At 43.8% G+C, this 22,338-nt stretch overlaps 2 protein-coding genes across 3 annotated transcripts; both read right to left on the bottom strand.

Annotated features, from left to right (window-relative positions):
- Positions 1–1,770: 1,770 nt before the first annotated feature.
- On the bottom strand, positions 1,771–2,409 carry LOC143275778 (putative histone H1.6). The gene has a single exon (XM_076580057.1). It carries the CDS (start codon positions 2,407–2,409, stop codon positions 1,771–1,773), a length of 639 nt encoding a protein of 212 aa, XP_076436172.1.
- A 1,518-nt stretch (positions 2,410–3,927) lies between these two features.
- On the bottom strand, positions 3,928–21,264 carry LOC143276134 (acetylcholinesterase-like). 2 transcript variants are annotated; one of them, XM_076580547.1, is made up of 7 exons: positions 21,085–21,264; positions 19,471–19,749; positions 18,412–18,569; positions 17,312–17,805; positions 15,352–15,593; positions 12,469–12,836; positions 3,928–9,049 (listed from the first exon to the last, which is right to left on the bottom strand). In XM_076580547.1, exons 2-7 carry the CDS (start codon positions 19,735–19,737, stop codon positions 8,809–8,811), a joined length of 1,770 nt encoding a protein of 589 aa, XP_076436662.1. In that variant the 5' UTR covers positions 19,738–19,749; positions 21,085–21,264; the 3' UTR covers positions 3,928–8,808. The 2 variants fall into 2 exon arrangements, with proteins under 2 accessions (XP_076436662.1, XP_076436663.1); XM_076580548.1 differs by having other exon boundaries at positions 19,471–19,746.
- Positions 21,265–22,338: the final 1,074 nt, after the last annotated feature.

Raw genomic sequence — 22,338 nt, 5'->3', positions numbered from 1 at the left:
ATGTGCAGACCTGCAAGTGCCTGAACCCCCTTCGTGTGTATACGGCAAGCAGAAAATCAAATAGGCACGTTAAAGATCCTGTAATCCATGTCAGCGTTCGGTGGGTTATGGAAACAAGAACATACCCAGCATGCAGACCCCCGAAAACGAAGTATGGTTGCCTACATGGCGGGGTAAATAAACAAAACAGTTATACACGTATAATGTTAAATGTTACATGTTTGTCTGAGTGTGTATGTGTGCGTGCCTGAAATCTGATTGAATGACACAGGAAACGAATGATGAGCGCTAACGGCAGTGGCAGCCGTCAGTCAGTCGGCTCTACCCAGGTAGGCAGCCTGTTGTGTAAATGACCCCGTGTTTGTAAAGCGCTTAGAGCTTGGTCTCCGAGCGAGCGGGATAGACGCTATATAAGTATCCATATCAATCAATCAGTTAATCAAACTGTAGTGTGGTGTGTCACTGACTTTCTAGTCACCAGTGAGGTAACGTCCAACTTTAGCAACCTAAATTACTGGAGCTAAATGCACGACGGATATATTTCGTGAATACTGCAATGCAGGCATATAAATAACAATGCTTTGATCTTTGTCACCCACTCTGAGTGGGTAAATTGTGAATAAACTGCCTGAGAAACCGCCGTCATAACCCCATACATAGACACAAATATCTCATAGGGAATTCTAATGTCTATGTCCCATACTAACCTGATAACGACATGCACGCTTTCCTGTACAGCCGCCATAATTGCAATTGCAGGACAGCGTGTGATGTCGTTATCAGGTCAGCGAGGGGGTAATGACGGTGGTTTTTCAGGCAGTTTACACCATAGTTTACCTACTCAGAGTGGATGACAAAGCTCAAATGATTGTTATATATGTTATACTTCATGCCTGCATTGCAAAAGACCCGAAATATACCTTGCATTTAGGTCCAGGTTGCTAAAGTTGGACATCGCTGGTGAACATATTTCTCCATGTGGAAAGAACAGGCTGCCCGCTTTACCATATCGCCACAGCGTAGAGCCAACCTTTCTTTTTTTTCTACCTGTCTGTTGCTCTGTCAGAATCATATAAATTATCTTCTTCGGTATTTTGCCACTGAGTGCGTGTGTGGGTAATACTGTGTGATATTGGGAATGTGGATGAATCAGGATCAGAATCAATCTTAATGTCAAATAAACCTTAACAATGTTGAAAAGACACTCATGCAGAGTTACATGTACCACACACACACAAGATCTTTTTAACACACAAAAAATAAGAAAATGAATGAAATAAAAAATAAACACGAAAAAGAAATACATATATGGAACAAGAGATTGAATCACTCCAACATGCTATGGAGTTTGGGGATGTGTGTGTGTGAGTGTGTGAGTGTGTGTGTGTGTGTGTGTGTGTGTGTGTAGTGTTGGGACTCGTGCTGCTATGTGTTGAGTTGGACCTGTGTACATTTGTTTTGTGGCTTATGTCAGTGAGACTGCGCTAGCTGCAAATGTTGCATACCTGTTGTACCTATGGGTTTGCATGTGCGTTGAGACCTGTGTGTGAATTCGTGGATTTCATGTCTGTGAGACTACCTCTGTGTGTGCGTGTGTTGTGTTGTGTTGTGTTGTAGTGTGTGTGTGTGTGTGTGTGTGTGTGTGTGTGTGTGTGTGTGTGTAAATTAAATTCAACTTTGCAACGAGATGTCCAACCTACTTGGGAAGACCTAAGAAGGGCCTGGGGGGAGGTGGGGGAGGGGGAGGCAGGTGAAGAGAGCTGGAGCTCTTCACATCTTGGCCGACTTCTTGGCAGCAGGCTCCTTGGGAGTCTTCGGCTTACTGGGCTTGGCTGCTGGAGACTTCACTGCCTTCTTGGGTTTGGCCGCTTTCTTGGCTGGAGACTTGGGCTTCTTGGACTTGGCAGCGGGCTTCTTGGCAGCGGTTTTCTTGGCAGCGGGCTTCTTGGGAGACTTCGGTTTCTTGGGCTTGGCAGCGGGCTTCTTGGGAGACTTGGCCTTCTTGGCAGCAGGTTTCTTGGCCTTGGCAGCGGGCTTCTTGGCAGCGGCCTTCTTGGGAGACTTGGGCTTCTTGACTTTCTTGGGCTTGGCAGCAGCCACCTTTTTCTCTCCCAGACGGAAAGAGCCAGAAGCTCCAGTGCCCTTGGCCTGCTTCAGGGTGCCGGCCTTCACTCCAGCCCTCAGGGCCAGTTTCAGATGAGCGTTGATCTTGGTGGCTTCAACGCCCACCTTGTAGTTGGCCATGATGTACTTGAGGATGGCCTGGCGGGAGGAACCACCGCGCTCCTTCAGGGAGGTGATGGCGGCGGCGATCATGACGTTGTACTTAGGGTGCTCTGCAGGCTTGGCTGGCTTCCTGGGCTTGGCGGCCTTCTTGGCAGGAGCAGGGGCTGGTGCGGCGTCAGACATGGTGTAGAGCGTTGTAGCTGGACGGCGGAGAGATCTGCTTGCTAGCTGAACAAAACTGCCAATGAAAAACTCCTGGCTATTTATGCAGCACGGGCGAACTGCAAAGCCAGCGCCGCGCAGCCGCCGCGAGCGAACAGGCCCTCGCGAGGCCTCGATTTAGCAAAATTGTGTTTGTTGGTGTTAGTTTCAGGACTTTTATTTCGCTAAAAACTATTAGAACACCCATATACAGTATTTCACCAGAATCATCAATGAATTACCTTTCTTATGATATATTATATATAGTCAGACTGTATTCACTGCAAGTGAAAAGAAATCTTGAAATAAAGCACTTGTTTACGACCAGTTGAAACGAGTTCGTTGCGCAAAATTGTTGATTTCACTCAGAATTTCAATACTGGCAAAGTAAATATAACAAAAACAAAGTTTTGGAACTGTAAGCTAGACACTCATATAAAATGCTTTTATCCAAATAGTACTTGAGGCAAGTAAAAATCTGTTTTCTGAGTACCATAAAACACAAAATTCAGCCCGCCCTCCATTACCCGATTCTCTCTTTTCGCTTCCTAAATTGTGTGTGTGTGCGTGTGTGTGTGCGTGTGCGCGTGCGCGTGTGTTTTCTTCAGTTTAACGTCTATTCACTATAAGTGTTTTTAGACGGAAAGGAGTAAAGTAGTGTATAAAGGAAAGGGAATGCATGTGAATATTAGTGTAGAAAAAAAATGTGTGTGTGTGTGTGTGTGTGTGAGTGCGTGTGTGTGCGTGTGCGGTTTTGATTGTGTGTGTACGCGATTGTGTCAGTGTACATGATTGTGTGTGTGTGTGTGTGTGTGTGTGTGTGTGTGTGTGTGTGTGTGTGTGTGTTTGAGTCCTTGAGTTCGATTCCTCCCAGGTCTCAGTGTACCACTGAACACAAATTCAACAAACATGTAGGTATACACACAAACACAGACACATATAGTCTGTGTGTGTGTGTGTGTGTGTGTGTGTGTGTGTGTGTGTGTTTATGTGTGTGTGTGTGTCTGTGGTTTTGCGTGTGTGTGTACGTGATTGTGTCAGTGTACATGATAGTGTGTGTGTGTGTCTGCGCGCGCGCGCGTGTGTGTGTTTGTGGTTTTGAGTGTGTGTATACGTGATGTCTGTACATGATTGTGTGTGTGTGTGTGTGTGTGTGTGTGCGCGCGCGCGCGCGTGCGTGCGTGTTTGTGCGTGCGTGCGTGTGTGTGTGTTGTTTTGAGTGAGTGTGTACCTGATTGTGTCAGTGTACATGATTGTGTGTGTTTGTGTGTTCTTGTGTGTGTGTGTGTGTGTGTGTGTGTGTGTGTGACTGTTTGCGTCTGTGTTTCGGTGAGTGACACAGACAGACAGACATACAGACACTCAGACAGACATACAGACAGTTATACAGACAGTCAGTCAAACAGTTAGAAATACATTCAGACAGACAGACAGAGAGAGTCCATTGCCTGTCTTTAATTGATCTTTTCCTTTATTTGATGAATGGTTCACTAATATATATATATATATATATATATATATATATATATATATATATATATTCAAACAATCACTGGACGAGCAAGACTGGTTTTCGAAAATGGATTTTGATTATTAGGTTGCATGCTTCCTGGTTCATGTCAGTGTAGAGTTTCAGTTCAGTTTCACTTTCTCAAGGAGGCGTCACTGCGTTCGGACAAATCCATACACGCTACACCACATCTGTTGAGCAGATGCCTGACCAGCAGCATAACCCAACGCGCTTAGTCAGGCCTTGAGTGCATGCTTACATATTTATGTACCTATGAAAGTGGATTTCATTTTACGTAATTTCGCCAAAGGACAACACTCTCGTTGCCATGGGTTCTTTTTCAGTGCGCCAAGTGCGTGCTGCACACGGGACCTCGGTTTATCGTCTCATCCGAAAGACTAGAGGTTTATAACATCGCTGTCCATTTCATTCTCGTGTTAAGGCTGCCAGGAACATTATATCTCCCTTGCATCGTCTTATTATGAAGATATTACGTAAATCGCCCGTTCTTTGAAGACGAATACTAAGGTAATAAGGAATAGAAACTCGCGTAGCTAGCTCTCTCTCTCTCTCTCTCTCTCTCTCTCTCTCACCTCATTCATTTCGACTCCCCCCCCCCCCCCGACCCAACCTCTGTCTCAGTTTGTGTCTGCTTGTATCAATACCAGTTGGCAGAGATTTCACTTCGTCTGAAATTTAGCTGTGTTATTTTATTTTTATTATTTCCGTTTTTCTATGTTATATATACAGTTAAGTAATGTTGTAAATATAATAAAATCAGGCTGACTATTATCCCGTTCACACATATAAATGTAGGATTTAGCCACAAGAATAATAAAATCAAATACCACATCAGTTTTGATGTTTCAATCGCATCCAAACAAAATAAAGGTTTTCAGTTTATCTCAGAGATGTGATGTGAATTCACAAGTTTCATTAAATATAGTCTGAATACGTTTCCAAAAACACCGTGAGTAACATGGCATTTCCAAAACATATGATCAGTGTTACAGAAAATACCGTTATGATCATTCGCTGTTCCCCATTTCTTCGGGGATTACATTTGTTGCCAAAAAAATTGTATGGATTAATCTAATCTGAAGCCATTTTAGGTTTATGTCTTTGACTTGCTTAATTTTGAGGAAACATTCTTTCCACTTGATTTGCTGTAATATTTGTCCTTCCCAGTTCCTACAACATTTAGGCTCTGGTTCACTGTCACATATAATGTTGTAATACAACTGTGTTCTTTTTCTTTCTTTTTTTTTTTTTTTTTTTTTTTTTTTTTTTTGCAATGCAGAGTTGTTTTTTCAGCTATAGTGTTAACATTTGTAGGTATGTTACACTTTCCTATGAAATCTTTGACTACCATTTTTATTCCAGCAAAGATCACGAAATCAATTGTTAAATCATATTTTTGTCTGAATTCTGTAAAAAGATAAAAACTGCCCATTATCTCCAATGAAGTTAGCAACTTTTTTCATACCTTTTTCAACCCAGTTTTTATGACAAGGGATACTATGACCAACTTGAACTCTTTCATTTAAGAGAATGGGATTTTGTATTTCAGTTTTATAATAAGATTTATCACATGCATCAAGAACTTCTGTCCAAAGTCTCTTTTTTTAAGTTTTGATTTGTACATTCCTAATATCTGTGGTCCATAATTTTCCATATTATCGATAAATGAATATATCTTCCATTGCTACATTTTTCCATTATGGTTTATCTCTTTTATTTTTCAAAGCCATGTTAGTTTAAAGAATGCAAGTATGTTTTCAAGTTGGTGTTGCTGTTTTCCTGTTTATTATATCCTGTTTATTATTCCATACGAAAATATACGACACCTTTTTTGCACAGTCGTCTACGAAATCACCAGGAGGATTTGGAAATAATAACCATAAATGAATTAATTTTGACAATATAAGTGATTAAAGAGCTGCGACTTTGCCAAGTATCGTGATTTGTCGCCTGATCCATGTTTTAAACAGTAATTTCATTTCTGTTAATTTTTCATCGTAATCAATGTTTTCTTTTTTTTTTGGGTTTGTTTGTTTTTTTAGGTCATTAGTAAACCAAATAGCAGGCACTTTAAATTTAGGGAGATTCCATTCGATACCAAAATGCTGCATGCATCTTGTCTTTGATCTCTTTTTGCATCCTAACCAAACTTTTTACCAACTTGTATTTCCCGCATTCATGTGTAATTCAGATTTTGCTCCAAAATTCCTTATTTCCTTATTCACGTTCCTGATCTCGGCTAACCAACCCCTACCCCCCAATACAAAACATGATGCACATTACACACACACACACACACACACACACACACATATATATATATATATATATATATATATATATATATATATATATATATATATATAGATTGATACAACAACAACAACAACAAATGCTAGATATAAACCCAAAGAAAAGAATTGTCCTGTTATGGTTTTTGTTGTTGTTGTTGTTGTTTTTTTGCTTTTTTTCTGAAATTTTCACCCACATAAGGCTTCACCAGGACAGCGTCTTGTCTGTGACGTACTGTCTATAAGTGCGTCATCACCTACATTTGACGTCAATATCAATATTTATTTATTTATTTATTTATTATTATTATTATTATTACTACTACTACTTTTTTATATTATAATTATTATTTATTTATTTATTTATTTATGTACGCTTATAGTTGACTTCATCAAGTTTTTGCACCTTATACATATTATTAGTAGTGGTAGTAGTAATTTTATTTTATTTTTTAATGTATTTATCTATTATTTATTCACCCCTTTTTTATATTAATTTTTTTTTTCTCAAGGCCTGACTAAGCGCGTTGGGTTACACTGCTGGTCAGGCATCTGCTTGGCAGATATGGTGTAGCGTATATGGATTTGTCCGAACGCAGTGACGCCTCCTTGAGCTACTGAAACTGAAACTGAAACAATATCAATGTTACCACAGAAGCGTTGTCAACACAGTGAACTAAAATCTGTCTAACTCTGGCAATAGTTTTTTGTTTTTTTGTTGTTTTTTTTAAGGTGGGTACTACCAAAGACTTTAGCCCTACGGAAAGACCCGCCACTTTGCGCGGTAAGTGAAGCCGACCTGACGCAATCGCGAAAACGGCCCATCCCACTTCTCCAGACTAAACGCCTGCTGATGCATACTGTCTGTAACATGGCGAGCAAGCCGAGAGGAAGTTGGTGTGCGGCACCTAATTGCCACAATTCTCGAAAAAAAAGGATTCCGACTATTTTCATTTCCCAAGGATAAAGATAGGTGAGTTTTGTTTTTGTCTTTTGTTTAGATCTAAATGTTGAAAATCTCTCGAAAAAATTCGCAGAGGCTTAGTTCAGTGTATAATTTGGTTTGGCTATCATGCTAGATTCTAGATCTATATCATTTGTATCAGATCTATACAGTTGTAAAATAAAGTGGGAATGATCCCGACGAAGATTCCGACGCACATTTTTGTCTTCTGTTTAAACGTTGATAATAAACTCATTTAAGAAAACAACAACTTATAACCATGTTCACGGCACTCGCTAAAACGTTTGTGAGGGCGAGAGAGGGAAAGGGGTGGGGAGGTGAGAAACGAGACAGGGAAAGGGGGGGGGGATGAGGAGGGGGATATAAACTTTACTAATTAAAGCCGATTTGTGAGCAGATGGATTTGTAGTAAATCTCTTTTTGTTTTGTTTCAACACAGGTGTAAGAAATGGGTGCAAAACTGCGGGCGTGCAGACCTCGTGGGCCAGTCAGAAACTTATCTCCATGCCAATTGCTGTTTGTGTTCCGACCACTTTGAGGCCAGTCAGTTCATGAGCCCCTCCAGCAAAACTTGTCGACTGAACTGGAATGCTGTCCCGATGCTGTCCCTCCAACCATTTCTACAAAACGACCCCTCCCTCAGAGATGCGAACCACCTCCGAAAAAAGCACGCAAGCAAAAGAAGAAAACAACATTGGAAGGTGATGCAGGTAAGTACATCCATTTAATCTATGCCTAAACCATTAACAAAAACTGATCTAGTAGAAAGTAATAACTATGGATGAGAGATCTGCTTCTCTGGCAGACACATCTAAAGCACCATTGACAAAGTTTAAAAAATCAGCCAGGAGTGTTGTTAATTTGTTCATGTCCGGGAGGTGGGTGTGTGTAGGGAGGGGGGGTAGGTGGTGTGTGTGTGTGTGTGTGTGTGTGTGTGTGTGTGTGTGTTGTGATATGAAACAATATTGTAATTCAGTTTCTTTCTTTCTTTCTTTCTTTCATTCTTTTTCTTTCGCTCTGTCTTTTTTTCTGTCTTCATTTTTTTTATTCACCTATTTATTTATGTGTTTGTTCGTTAATTATTTGTTTACTTGTTTAGTTATTTTCTTCTGACATGTAATTCTTTAATAATGCATTTAAAAATTGTAAGCACTAGTTAATTTTTTAGTTATTTTAAATTTCTTTAATATTTATCACAAATTTTCTTTCATTCACAACACCTGAATTTCATTTAAGTAAAAGAAGAGAGAGAGAGAGAGAGAGAGAGAAACACGCCTACACAGCGAGCTTTCCGCGAGTCGGTAAACTGATACTCGGGAAAAGGGGCGAAAACCCCGTCAGCGCGAGGCGGCTCTGGCTTCATTCGCGTTAGTAGAAACAAAGAAGGGAGCGTCTTGGAGTGGCCCGTTTTTCCGTTGGGCTAAAGTCTTTGGTACTACTACTACTACTAAATCTGAATATAGATAAATAAATAAATGCGAATGATATGCTGCTACTGCAAATTATACTACTACCAACACTAAATAGAAAAATGAATCTGGAGACACAGGGGGAAAAAAAAAAGAAAAAAGAACTAAGCGGTTCCATAATTATATTCAGAGTTCCTCTTTGGGCGTTGGCTCTTCCTTGGCAGTGGTTTCCTCAGCGGGCAGCTTGGACGTCAGACTGCTCAGTTCGGGCAGGAGGTTCAGCCACAGAGCCACGCGGTCTCTGTAGGCTCCCAGCATGGGCACCACCCGGGGGGTCAAGGACAGCGACAGGTAAGCTTCGTTGTCTGCCGTGAACTGGGGCCAGCCCTCCACACCCAGGTCCTCCTTCAGGGGAGGGTTTGGGTTTCTGCACGAAACGTTACACTGTGTTGTGTGGTGTGTTGTGTGGTGTGGTGTTGGGTGGTGTGCTGTGCTGTGCTGTGTGGTGTGCTGTGATGTGTTGTGGTCCTGTGCTGTGGTGTGTTGTGGTGTGGTGTGTTGTGTGGTGTTGTTGTGTGGTGTTGTGTGGTGTGATGTGATGTGTTGTGTGGTGTGGTGTTGTGTGGTGTGATGTGTTGTGGTGTGCTGTGCTGTAGTGTTGGGTTGTGCTGTGCTGTGGTGTGGTGTGCTGTGGTGTGCTGTGGTGTTACAGTGTGTGGTGTGGTATTGTGTAATGTGTTGAGGTGTGTTGTGGTGTGTTGTGGTGTGATGTGATATGGTGTGGTGTGGTCGTGTGGTGTGGTGTTGTGGTGTGCTGTGCTGTGCTGTGCTGTGCTGTGTGCTGTGCTGTGCTGTGCTCTGTGCTGTGCTGTGCTGTGCTGTGTGCTGTGCTGTGCTGTGTGCTGTGCTGTGCTGTGCTGTGCTGTGCTGTGTTGTGGTCCTGTGGTGTGGTGTGGTGTGGTGTGTGGTGTGTGGTGTGGTCGTGTGGTGTGGTGTGTTGTGTGCTGTGGTGTGTTGTGTGCTGTGGTTGCTGTGGTGTGCTGTGCTGTGATATGTGGTGTTGTGCTGTGCTGTGCTGTGCTGTGCTGTGCTGTGCTGTGGTGTTACAGTGTGTGGTGTGGTGTGATATGGTGTGGTGTGGTGTGGTGTGATATGGTGTGGTGTGGAGTGTGGTGTGGAGTGGTGTGTGGTGTGTGGTGTGGTGTGTGGTGTGTGGTGTGTGGTGTGGTGTGGTGTGGTGTGGTGTGGTGTGGTGTGGGGTGTGGTGGTGTGGGGTGGTGTGGTGTGGTGTGGTGTGGTGTGTCGTGTCGTGTCGTGTCGTGTCGTGTCGTGTCGTGTCGTGTCGTGGTAGTGGTGTGGTGCTGTGCTGTGCTGTGCTGTGCTGTGCTGTGCTGTGCTGTGCTGTGCTGTTGTGGTGTGCTGTGCTGTGCTGTGCTGTGCTGTGCTGTGGTGTGGTGCGGTGTGCTGTGCTGTGCTGTGCTGTGCTGTTGTGCTGTGCTGTGCTGTGGTGTGGTGTGTTGTGGTGTGCTGTGCTGTGCTGGTGTGGTGTGTTGTGTGGTGTTGTAGTGTGGTGTGGTGATGTTGGTGTGGTGTTGTGTGGTGTGGTGTGGTGCGGTAATGTGTGGTGTGGTGTGTTGTGGTGCGGTAATGTGGTGTGGTGTTGTGTGGTGTGGTGATGTGTGGTGCGGTGATGTGTGGTGTGGTGTGTTGTGTGGTGTGGTGTGGTGCGGTAATGTGTGGTGTGGTGTTGTGTGGTGTGGTTTTGTGTGGTGTGGTGATGTGTGGTGTGGTGTGGTGTGGTGTGGTGCGGTAATGTGTGGTGTGGTGTGGTGTGGTGCGGTGATGTGTGGTGTGGTGTGGTGCGGTAATGTGTGGTGTGGTGTTGTGTGGTGTGGTTTTGTGTGGTGCGGTGATGTGTGGTGTGGTGTGGTGTTGTGTGGTGCGGTAATGTGTGGTGTGGTGTGGTGCGGTGATGTGTGGTGTGGTGTGGTGTGGTGTGGTGCGGTGATGTGTGGTGTGGTGTGGTGTGGTGTGGCGTGGAGTGTTGTGCTGTACTGTATTGTACTGTATTGTACTGTACTTTGTGTGTTTTGTTATGTTGTATTTATCGTATCATACTGCTGCATTGTACTGTATTGTATTGTATCCCATTTTTGTCACAACAGACCTCCCTGTTCACCACTCCGTTAACCCCACAGCTACAGCTTCTCTTTTGTCCAAAATCCTACCGACGTTTGGAAGGTCCTATAACGTGGCTGGCGCACCCCAGATTTTTGACACTAAAACTCCATCACATCCATATCATATCTGAGGCTCTCATGACTATAGAGTGCGCACGAATCCATGGTACAACAGCTTCAACGCATCAACCCAATACTTATATGAAAGCCAAGCCAAACCCAAAGTAAGCTCAACTGATAGTCCAAACCAAAAAACCAAAAAAAAAAAAAAACCCAAAACCGAAACGAAATGTGTTCAAACTCCTCAGTTTGAAGCACCTCTTCCGAGATCCAAAGTCAGATGTTCTGCCGTTTTCAGTCTGATACTGAAATCCACTGAAATTTCTATCCTCGCTTTTTTTGTACAGAACTCATGGCAAGAAAGCTCTGACTCACTGTAGCTGTTTGATCGATTTTATCGTCATGCATTCTTAGCCTTGAATGGTTTCTTCAAGTCAAGATGTTTGGGGGGAGGGAGGGAGGGGGAAAGGGGGGGGGGAGACAAAATCAGTTGCTGGTGTCTGGTCCCTTCAAACAATTAATTCAAAATAGATGATTTCCATAACTTAGGAATATCCTGTTTTTTTTCTCTCTCTCTCTCTCAAACGCAAGAACTGAACATGTAACAACGAAAATCAGTCGAGCGCATCACACTAGAGTATGATGAGGCTGCCGACAACAGTACAGGATCCAGGCTAACTTACCGTGCACTACACATTACGCACTACCTTACCCTCCAAATCAATACACTGTATTGCACAAGGACTATGCTGCAAACCCCGCCATAGTCTGAGAGAATGAACTGCTGCACGACTTGAAAAGCACAGAAAGAATACAAAATCAGCTACCTCTGATAATCACACACACACACACACACACACACACACACACACACACTTAATTACTTATTCAATTAAATTACTTATAGATTTAAATAATCAATATTACCAATGTTGTGTAAACACAAAGAATGCAGCTAATCCCAAACATTTTCTAAATTCGACACCAGCAGCACATTCAAGACAAATTACAAGTCTAATGTATAGATTTCGTTTAAATGCCTTTCGTACAAAATTTTCTAAAAATATGAAATGTATGTGCGGTAAGCAAATGACTGTAAGCCATCTACTCATTCATTGTCAGAGCATAAGACAGTTACTTCCAAAAGATGTAGTTGATGACTTTTCTTCCAATATTTCATTAGCCACTGAAAAGATTTTGAAATTGCTTAGAATGTTTTTCAGAAATTTTAAACTCAAGTCCAGTTGGTATCCTCCTTTGATGTATTATATTTAATACTGTTATTTATATTTACATTGTTGTAGGTTAATACTTGTTGATATACATATACATATTCTCCTTCCCATGACAACTCATTCAATACACACTACAACCTCTTTAGACTTTTTCTTATAATATACTTTTCCTCTGATACATAACATGAACTCTTTTTTTTTTTTCACTAATATTCACATGCATTCCCTTTCCTTTATACACTACTTTACTCCTTTCCGTCTAAAAACACTTATAGTGAATAGACGTTGAACTGAAGAAAACACACACACAAACACACACACACACACACGGTCAGTACACACACACACACACACACACAGTGTCAACTCACCCAGTCTTGGCGAACGAGGTGAGAATCTGAATGAACTTGTCCGACAGCGGCTGCTCTTCGGGCGCTAGCTCTGTCTTGTTCAGCCTCTTGAAGAGGAAGTCCTCGGGTACATCCAAAGTGGTGTCGAACTCCAGCAACAGCTCATCCCCGTGGTAGGACCCTTGCACGGGGGCCTGGCTGTTGAAGACGAAGTCGTGGTCAAAGACGTACAGGTAGCGCGCGGCGGAGTGAGAAGACGCGGCCAGCTGGCGGGCCCAGTCCATGATGTCAACGCCCAGCGCACAGTCCGCGAACAGGTCTACCAGAGGTTCCACGGTCTCCGACACGTTGGCGCCTGCGTCGGCACCACGGTAGAAGAACTCCACAGTCTGCCAGGTAGCAGGAAAAAACAACAACAACAACAACATTAGATTCCATGGACAAATTTATTTATTTATTTTCAACCATCTATTTTCATTTTTCACGGTGGTGGTATACACTCTGGTGTAGGAGACCTGACACATTAGCGCTGCATGAGAAGACAGATAAAAAAAATAGAGGAAGTAGCTAATTCAACCTATCCTTTCAGACGTTACTTTCCGTTCTATTTCTGAGGATGGTGTGTGAGCTGGGGCAGAGGCGGAAACAGCAGTGACGTTGGAAACAAAGCGACGGGCGCAACAGCCCCGTGGTTAACTCTCTCCATACGAACGGCGAAAGAGGCGACGTTAACAGCGTTTCACCCCAATTACCATCATCAAATTATTGCAAACGGAAGGCTCTTATACTGAAGACGTGAATGTTGACAAAGAATACCACAATTCTTACGACGGAAGCTAAAGGTTGGGTCATTCAGACACCCACTGGACATCCGAGGGGTCTGTGTAGAGGAGAAGAGAGGACTGGCCGTACTGAGTGAGTTAAAGCGTTTTCAATTTAAGGGTCCCGGGGTTCGGGTCCTGGTCACGCCGCATGGTGAGCAAAGGGTGGAGATTTTCCCATCTACCAGGTCAACATATGTGCAGACCTGCTAGCCCCTAAGTCTCCTTCGTGTGTGTACGCACGCAGATGATCAAATACGCACGTTAAAGATCCTGGAATCCATGTCAGCGTTCGGTGGGTCATGGAAACAAGAACATACCCGGCATGCAGCACCCTGAAAAAGAAGCATGACTGCCTACATAGCGGAGTTAAACGATCATACACGTAAAAACCCACTCGTGCATATGAGTGAACGTATGAGTCGCAGCCAGCGAACGAACACAATACGAGAGAGAGAGAGAGAGAGAGAGAGAGAAGCCTTGGCGACAATGGGGACACAGGACAATAGATTCCATGCACTAAAATGAACGATCTCGTTCACAATCTAAACAATCCACTGGTAAATAAGACTCCACTGACTAAAATGATTATCTTCACAATCTAAACATCAACTGGAAAACAGATTCCACGGACAAAATAAACGATCTTGTTCACAGTCTGAACAATCCACTGGACATTAGAATCCATGGACAAAATGAACGATCTTGTTCACAATCTGAACAATCGACTGGATAATAGATTCCATGGACAGAAAAACAGCAAAACAAAAAAAAAAAAACAATCTTGTTCACAGTCTAAACAATCCACTGGACAACCGATTCCACGAAATGAAATGAACGACCTTGTTCACAGTCTAAACAATCCACAAGACGATTTTTTCCACGGACTGAAATGAACGATCTTGTTCACAATCTGAGCAAACGACTGGACAATAGATTCAATGGACCAAAAAAAACAACAATCAACCAACCAAAAAAAACGATCTTATTCGCAATCTCAACAATCCACTGGACAATAGATTCTATTGACTAAAAAAATACTGAACGATCATGATCACAATGTAAAGCAATCTTTCCAGGTGCAAGCGAAATCCGAGATGTTACGATACATTTAAAAAATCCGCATACAACACATACCGCATAGTATGAAGAGACTTTGTGTTTTTTCCCCCCGGGGTTGTGGTATGTCTTGTCTGAGAAAGAGTGAAACTGAATATAGAATGCCATATACGTAAAATGTTTAAAAAAAACTTTTACAATATCTTCCTCTTCAAAACACACAAAACGGGCATCTTGTCTTTAGCTTGTAAGCAAGTTTAACTCTCTCCATACGAACGACGAAAGAGACGATGTTAACAGCGTTTCACCCAATTACCATCATCAAAATATTGCAAGAGGAAGGCTCTTATACTGAAGAGGTGAATGTTGACAAAGAATACCACAATTCTTACGACGGAAGCTAAAGGTTGGGTCATTCAGACACCCACTGGACATCCGAGGGGTCTGTGTAGAGGAGAAGAGAGGACTGGCCGTACTGAGTGAGTTAAAACTAGCAACTCAAGAAGCATTTCAAAGTGATGCTGACTAGCACACACACATACAGAGACAGAGAGAGAGAGAGAGAGAGAGATCTGATATTTTCAGTGTACTGGCCCTCACACAAACTTTCTCAAGAAACACCGACATTTCTCACTTCCTTGAAAGAGGGAAGAAAAACAACAACAACAACAACGACAACGACAACGGCAGCAACAACAGTGACAACAACAACAATGATAACAACGACGACAGCAGCGACAACAACAACAATGACAACTATTTCAACAACGACAACAAAAACAACAACCCCAACAATGACAACAACGACAACAACAATCACAACAAAAATGACAATGACAACAACGACAACAATTAGAACAACAACAATGACAACAACACCAACAACGGCAACAACAACACCAACAATGACAACAACGGCAACAACAACACCAACAATGACAACAACGACAACAACAACAATGATAACAACGACAACAACAACAACAACAACAAACAAAACGACCTGAAACTAAAATGAACCCACTTTCCTCATGACAGAATTCTTGCCCAGTCCTCTTCTATCAAAGCAGCTGTCTGCAATGGCCTGAAACATGGCTGACGTGTAGAGGGACTCCACAGTGGCGTTCATCACTTCTGGGAGGACCAGCAGCGTGCCCCCTTCCTTGTTGTTCAGGCCCACGATGACGTCGATGTCGCTGATGCCGTTGTCCTTCATGTACTGGTCGTCCTGCAGAAGGTCGGGGACATCTCGGGGGAGGAATTCACCTGGGGGGGGGGGGGGGGGGGGGGGGGGGGAATAAAACACAGTATGAAACAATAGATGTGACACTGGTGTGGGGCGTGGGCACAAAGAGAGAGAGAGAGGGGTGGAGGGTGAGAGGGAGGAGGGTGAATGTAGGGAGAGAGATAGAGGGAGAAAGAGAGAGAGAGAGAGAGGAGGGTGTGTGTGTGGGGGGGGGGGGGGGGGCAGAGAATGAGAATAAGAGAGACAGAGAGGTGGGGGGGGGGGGGGGGTGGCGGGGGGCAGAGAATGAGAGAGAGAGGGGATGAATTAATGAATGATTTTGATTTTCTGAGGTTTCTGAGGGTATTAAATTAAACATGCATGCTTTTTTTGTTTTTTTTCATCCAGCCCTTGAAAACAGACAAAACAAAAAAAGTGGAATATATAAATGATTTTTTTTTTAAGGGAAAAAAGTGAACAAGCAGGAGAAATATCAAGGAACACGTATATCAAAAAAAGAGAAAAAGAAAAGGAGATAGTTACATTGATAGATGGATTGTGACAGACAGACAGGCAGAGGGAGCAAAGAGAGCGTGAAAGAGACAGAAAGAAAGCGAGAGACACAGAGAGAAAGACAGTGACAGCAGGACAGAGAGAGAAAGAGAGAGAGAAAGAAAGAAAGAGAGCCCAGTAAAGGATTGTGGGAAAAGGAAATTTTCTATCTAAAATTACGTTTAACTCTCTCCATACGAACGGCGAAAGAGACGACGTTAACAGCGTTTCACCCCAATTACCATCATCAAAATATTGCAAGCGGAAGGCTCTTATACTGAAGAGGTGAATGTTGACAAAGAATATCACAATTCTGACGACGGAAACTAAAGGTTGGGTCATTCAGACACCCACTGGACATCCGAGGGGTCTGTGTAGAGGAGAAGAGAGGACTGGCCGTACTGAGTGAGTTAAGTAACATACTCACCGTGACCCAACTAGTGCAGACTCCGGCAGGGGTCTGACATTCCTGTCCTGTGCAAACTACTATCCGCCTATGCGGAGAAAAACGAAAGCAGCTACGGCCGATAACCTCCCGGAAGTAGGTAACCTCACCTTTGCCCCCCTGACTAACTCTGAACTCCAACTAGATCAAGCTGAACCAACAGCTTCTCAAAATCAAAAAGAGCTCCACTTGTCTCTACAATCCAAGGCAGAATATTCCAGGAACTGACATTCACTTGGGAGAAGAGATAAAAGATTTTTCTTTAAGTGTCAAAAATCAAAATGATGGTGATTATTGCCAGCTGACCACAGAGAGTAGTTTCCAGTCTGAAAACTTGTTGGGAAAAAATTCAGAGAGAAAAAAGTCTCCAGTTACACAAACAAAGAATTATTGTAAACTGTTAAAGTAGACTTGTAGTAACAGAAACAACAACAGCAGTATCAGTTACATTCACAGCACACAGGAAATAATATCACGGATAGCGACTGCACCAACCACAGTATTCAATTTTTTTTTCTTTTTGTGCGCTTAGAGTTGACTTCATCAAGATTTTGCGCCTTATTACTATTATTTATGTATTATCTATTTTTCATTTATTTATTTTTTTTATATTTTTTTTCTTCTCAAGGTCTGACTAAGCGCGTTGGGTTACGCTTGGCAGATGTGGTGCAGCGTATATGGATTTGACCGAACGCAGTGACGCCTCCTTGAGCTACTGATACCGACACTGATACAAACAAACAGAACAGAACAGATACTCACCGTCAATGTTTGCAAAATAGTAACCCTCGAAAGTCGATTTTTCTGCATGCTCTGTCGACTTCTTGAAAAGCTCCTCCGCTGTCTGATCCTTCAAACACTTCACCAAGTCCGACGTGGACTCCCCGTGGCACTCAAACATATCTGTTAACTCCTTGAAGACAACTTTCATGTCGCGCATGTCATTCAGATGCAGGAAGGATTGCGGCCCTCCGCTCTGCATGATGCCTCTCTGGAACAGTCCTTTAGACTGGGGGCTGAGCATGTGGAAGGCCACACTCATGCTGCCTGCCGACTCTCCGAAAAGGGTGATGCGACCAGGGTCCCCCCCGAAAGCTTGTATGTTGTCCCTGACCCATCGAATGGCCAGGCTTTGGTCCCAGAGGCCTGCGTTGCCTGGGACCAGGTCGTCGCCGGTCGTGAAGAATCCGAAAACGCCCAGGCGATACTGGATGTTGACGACGATCACTCCTCCATCCGCGACTAATTTGGAAGGTCTGAAACACACACACACAGATACAGAAAGATACAGAGATAGACAGACACACACACACACCTACCTAATATCACTTTCAGTGGAAAGACATAAAACTGAAGACTACTACTACTGTTACAACTACTAACTATTACAACACACAGTGATTGGTAAGTGAAAGAAAAGACATGAATGGTCGTGTTTTTGTTTGTTTTTTTGTTGTTTTTTTGTTTTTTGGCTATAGTTTGAAGTTTGGAAGATTGGCTAACTTCCTCAACATATAACAGTGAAACGAACCAAAGCGAATTGAGCTAGGGTTCAGGTCACTCCACAGTCAGTCTTTATTTCTTTCGTTGTTTGCTCTTTGGAAGAAAAAAGTGGGAAATGTTCTCATGTCGTCAAACAAGCAAAAACAAATTCGTCATTTAACATTGACACGTATGCGTGTGCATTCAATCACACACAGACACGCGCGCGCGCACATACACACACACCTCAACAATCCCTCACTCCCCCCACCCCCAACCAACACACACACACACATATACACACACAAATTTAACCCACAGTAGTTATCAGATTAGATCCACATGTATTCCCAGAATCACTGTCCCTCAAACTGGTTCACCTGTAAGAATAAACGTCGCCCATTGAGAATGCTCCCCCATGGATGAAAATCATGACGGCATATGGACCATCCCCTTTGTCCTCATCGGTAGGGACATACACGTCCAGGATCAGACAATCTTCGCTGGTCTCTCTGGATTTTCCAACCAGCAACGGTGGCTGGAACACACACACACACACACACACACACACACACACACTACCAATTTAAAAAAAAAAAAAGGAAAAGAAAAGATATTTACACTTTCCCGCGATCAGCCGCATCGCTATGTGATTGCGGCCATGCTGACCAGACCCCATCCCATATTCTCCAAGACTGCCCCCTGTATGAGAAGATGCGGCAGCAGTCCTGGCCTGGGGGTGCTGACCTCAACACCAAGCTCTGGGGGACGGCAGCCGATCTTCACCGGACGTCCGAGTTTGTGGCATCCCTCGGACTTCGACCCTGACTGCGTTGCTGTCGAACGCAAAGAAGAAGAAGAAGAAGTACACTTTCCCGCGATGAATTCACATGACTTATGTGAAGATTGTTCTGATTTTGTTTACTTGCTCGTTGACCATCGCTCACTGAGCCGTGCGGACAGTGTCTCTGTTTGCTCCGCACACTGGTGTGTCCAACTTCGGATACTTTGTTCCTTTTCGGACTGCTTTATACTAGAACTGACAGCGCGAAAGTACTGGGAAAAAATTGCCAACAAACTGCTTTCTTGTAGGAAAAAAAAAGAATCAAAAAAAAAAAAAAATTGTTTTATGTCAACTCTGACATTTTCGTGAAGGTGTGGAAACGCCCGTGCAGTATTGATCATGTTTTGCATGCGGTGCAAAACACACACACACAATTAACACCCTTACCTGTACACACACACACACACACACACACACACACACACACACACAAACTTAACACCCTCACCTGTACACACATACACACACACACACACTTAACACCCTCACGTGTACACACACACACACACACACACACAAACACACATACACAGACAGACACACACACACACATAACACCCTCACCTGTACACACACACACACACAACACCCTCACCTGTAAACACGCCGGCCTGACCTGGTCCGCCACAAACACCTTCCCCTCCCCGGGACCGGGATGGGGCTGTGGCTTCTCGAACCTCAGGTCCCCAACAGGTGGGAGGGCGTACGGGATCCCTAGGTAGGCGTTCGTCATCCTCCCGCCATCCCCCTTCACGCTGATCCCCTGCAGGGCCCCCCATGGGGCCTGGATAAGGGGCACCGCCCTCACTGACACCACCGTCAGCACGAGGAGAAGGCTTGCTGCTACTGTGCCCCGCGTCATCTTCACTGTCTGCTGCACAGAAAACACGTCAGAAAACACGTCACGATCCATACATATACACAGAAAACACGTCACGATCCATACATATACACAGAAAACACCTCACGATCCGTACCTATACACAGAAAACATCACGATCGATACATATACACAGAAAACACATCACAATCCATACCTATACACAGAAATCACGTCACGATCCATACCTATACACAGAAAACACGTCACGATCCATACCTATACACAGAAAACATCACTATCGATACATATACACAGAAAACACATCACAATCCATACCTATACACAGAAAACACATCACGATCCATTCATATACACTGAAAACATGTCACCATTCACACATACGATCTACGATCAAGTTTGGTGCATAGCAGTCAGCGATGATGGTTATTTTGTTGTCATGCATGACTAATTGGTAATATTCTCTCTGCTGCATGAATTAATTCTGCCTGCATCCGTCTGCTTAAGTTTGGCGCAAATGAGGGCAATGAGTCCATTGCTTCTGTTAGTTCCAGCACTACAGAATATGCTTCCAGACCATTGTGTATCGATTTCGTGCATCACATCATCTGTTACGTATGTCCCCCCCCCCCCCCCCCCACGCCTTTCACAGCTAGGTACTACATGTTCCTCCTGCAGGCATTTATCGCAGTTTTTTTTTTGTTTTTTTTTTTTTGTTTGTTTGTTTTTGGGGGGGCGGGGGGGCGAGGGGGCCAGGGCGTTGTTCTGTTCTTTGTGATAAATATCAGCTTTGAACACACCAATTTTCGTAACTGGTTGCAGTGGTGTGTTCGGTACCCGGTTACGTACACGTACCGGCGGCCAGTTTCTAACCGTGGAATGAGTCCATCGAGCTCAATAGTATTCAGCTCAGTGACACAGTCGCCCGGGCCGTCGGGGTTCCCAGTCCGCCGCTCATAGTTTGGGAGCGAGGATAGTAGCTCTACCCGGCCTACCTTTTTGAAGAGCAGTTTCAGATCAGTTTGCTGTTAACACTCAGAGGGATATTATTTATCCGCATCTTTGTGGAGATTTTCACGTACGTTTTGTACTGCCGACGGGTGAAAATGTTAATTATAATAATTATAAGAATATCGAACCAGAGATGGTGGACACGTTCGTCAGAAACAGGTATACCCATCTGGGTAGATTTTATTTCTGACTTCAACATCGGAGAGTGGACGGGTAAAAATGTTAATATCGCCGATGAATAGATATACAGATAGATAAATAAATCAGTAAACGATATGCTGCCAAAGTCATGCAATATCCTGCTCCACTTCACGAGCAAGACTTGATACAGTAAAAAGAAGTTGCCAAACAGCTTACCTTCGAACGACGTTGAAGATTTGAAACAGGAAAGAACTGAATAATGAGACACCGAAATGGACGAGACACTGCCTACTGTTGCGATATGCACACAGTTCAGCCAAACCTTTCAGTGGTGCGGTCTCTGAACCGGCCTTGAACTTTCTGCTCCTGTATTGTTTGCACGTCGCGGCCGAACGTATTCTCGTGTTGCATGTGTACTCACAGTGCTTTTCAGTGTGTTGTGAACTGTTCCGGTGTAGTATTCCAGATTGGCCCCCACCTGGAAACGTCCCCGGGGGACAAATTAACCGCTGGAAATGTCCCCCCGGGGACTGTCTCACCGTTCATAATGTACTAATATTCCGGTGTAGTATCCCAGATTGTCTCCCACCTGGAAACGTCCCCGGGGGACAAATTAACCACTGGAGATGACCCCCGGGGACTTTCTCACCATTCATAATGTCCCCTGCGGACATTGTTAGCGGTCAAAATGTCCCCTTTCTTGGGTTTTAGCCTCGTTCTGAAATGTCCCTCTTACCCTGAAAATGGCCTCCCCATGTATCAAGTAACGTCCCCTTCAGTTGCCAAAAACTGAGTGTGTGTCTGTGTCTGTGTGTCTGCGTGTGTGTGTCTGTGTGTGTAGTTGTAAGTGTAGTAGGAGGCGTGTGTGAGGGGAGGAGGGGGATGGGGTTGAGGGGGGATGTCTGTGAGTCTGTTTGTATATTTCTGTGTCCGTGACTGTTTTCTTGTTTAAAGCCAGCATGTAAGCCGGTGTATAAGTGTATGCATCCCAGTTGTATGCTGTACAAGCATTGGGCTCATGCTTATGAATATAACCAGTATATTTACACGCGCGCTCATGTGTGTGTGTGTGTGTGTGTGTGTGTGTGTGTGTGTGTGTGTGCCGTCAGGTTGTGTGTGTGTGTGTGTGTGTGTGTGTGTGTGTGTGTGTGCCGTCAGGTTGTGTGTGTGTGTGTGTGTGTGTGTGTGTGTGTGTGTGTGTGTGTGTGTGTTTGTGTGTGTGTGTGTGTGTGTGTGTGTGTGTATAATTGTCTGATGCGTGCATGTGTGAGTGTGTTGGAGGGGGTCCGAGGAGCGTGCGAATGTGTGTCTGTATGCACTATGATATACGAGCGCACGTGCAGGTATATGTGAAAGTTGTTTAATTGAAAAAAAATTTTTTTTTTTTTTTGCCTCAGCTGACAAAATTAAAGAGATTATTATAATGGAGAGAGACAGAGACAGAGACAAAGAGAGGGACAGACAGAAAGA

Source organism: Babylonia areolata, chromosome 31, assembly GCF_041734735.1.
Source record: "Babylonia areolata isolate BAREFJ2019XMU chromosome 31, ASM4173473v1, whole genome shotgun sequence".
Taxonomy (NCBI): Eukaryota; Metazoa; Mollusca; class Gastropoda; order Neogastropoda; family Buccinidae; genus Babylonia; species Babylonia areolata.
Note: the sequence above shows the minus strand (reverse complement) of the source record. Positions and strands in the feature narration are given on the sequence as shown.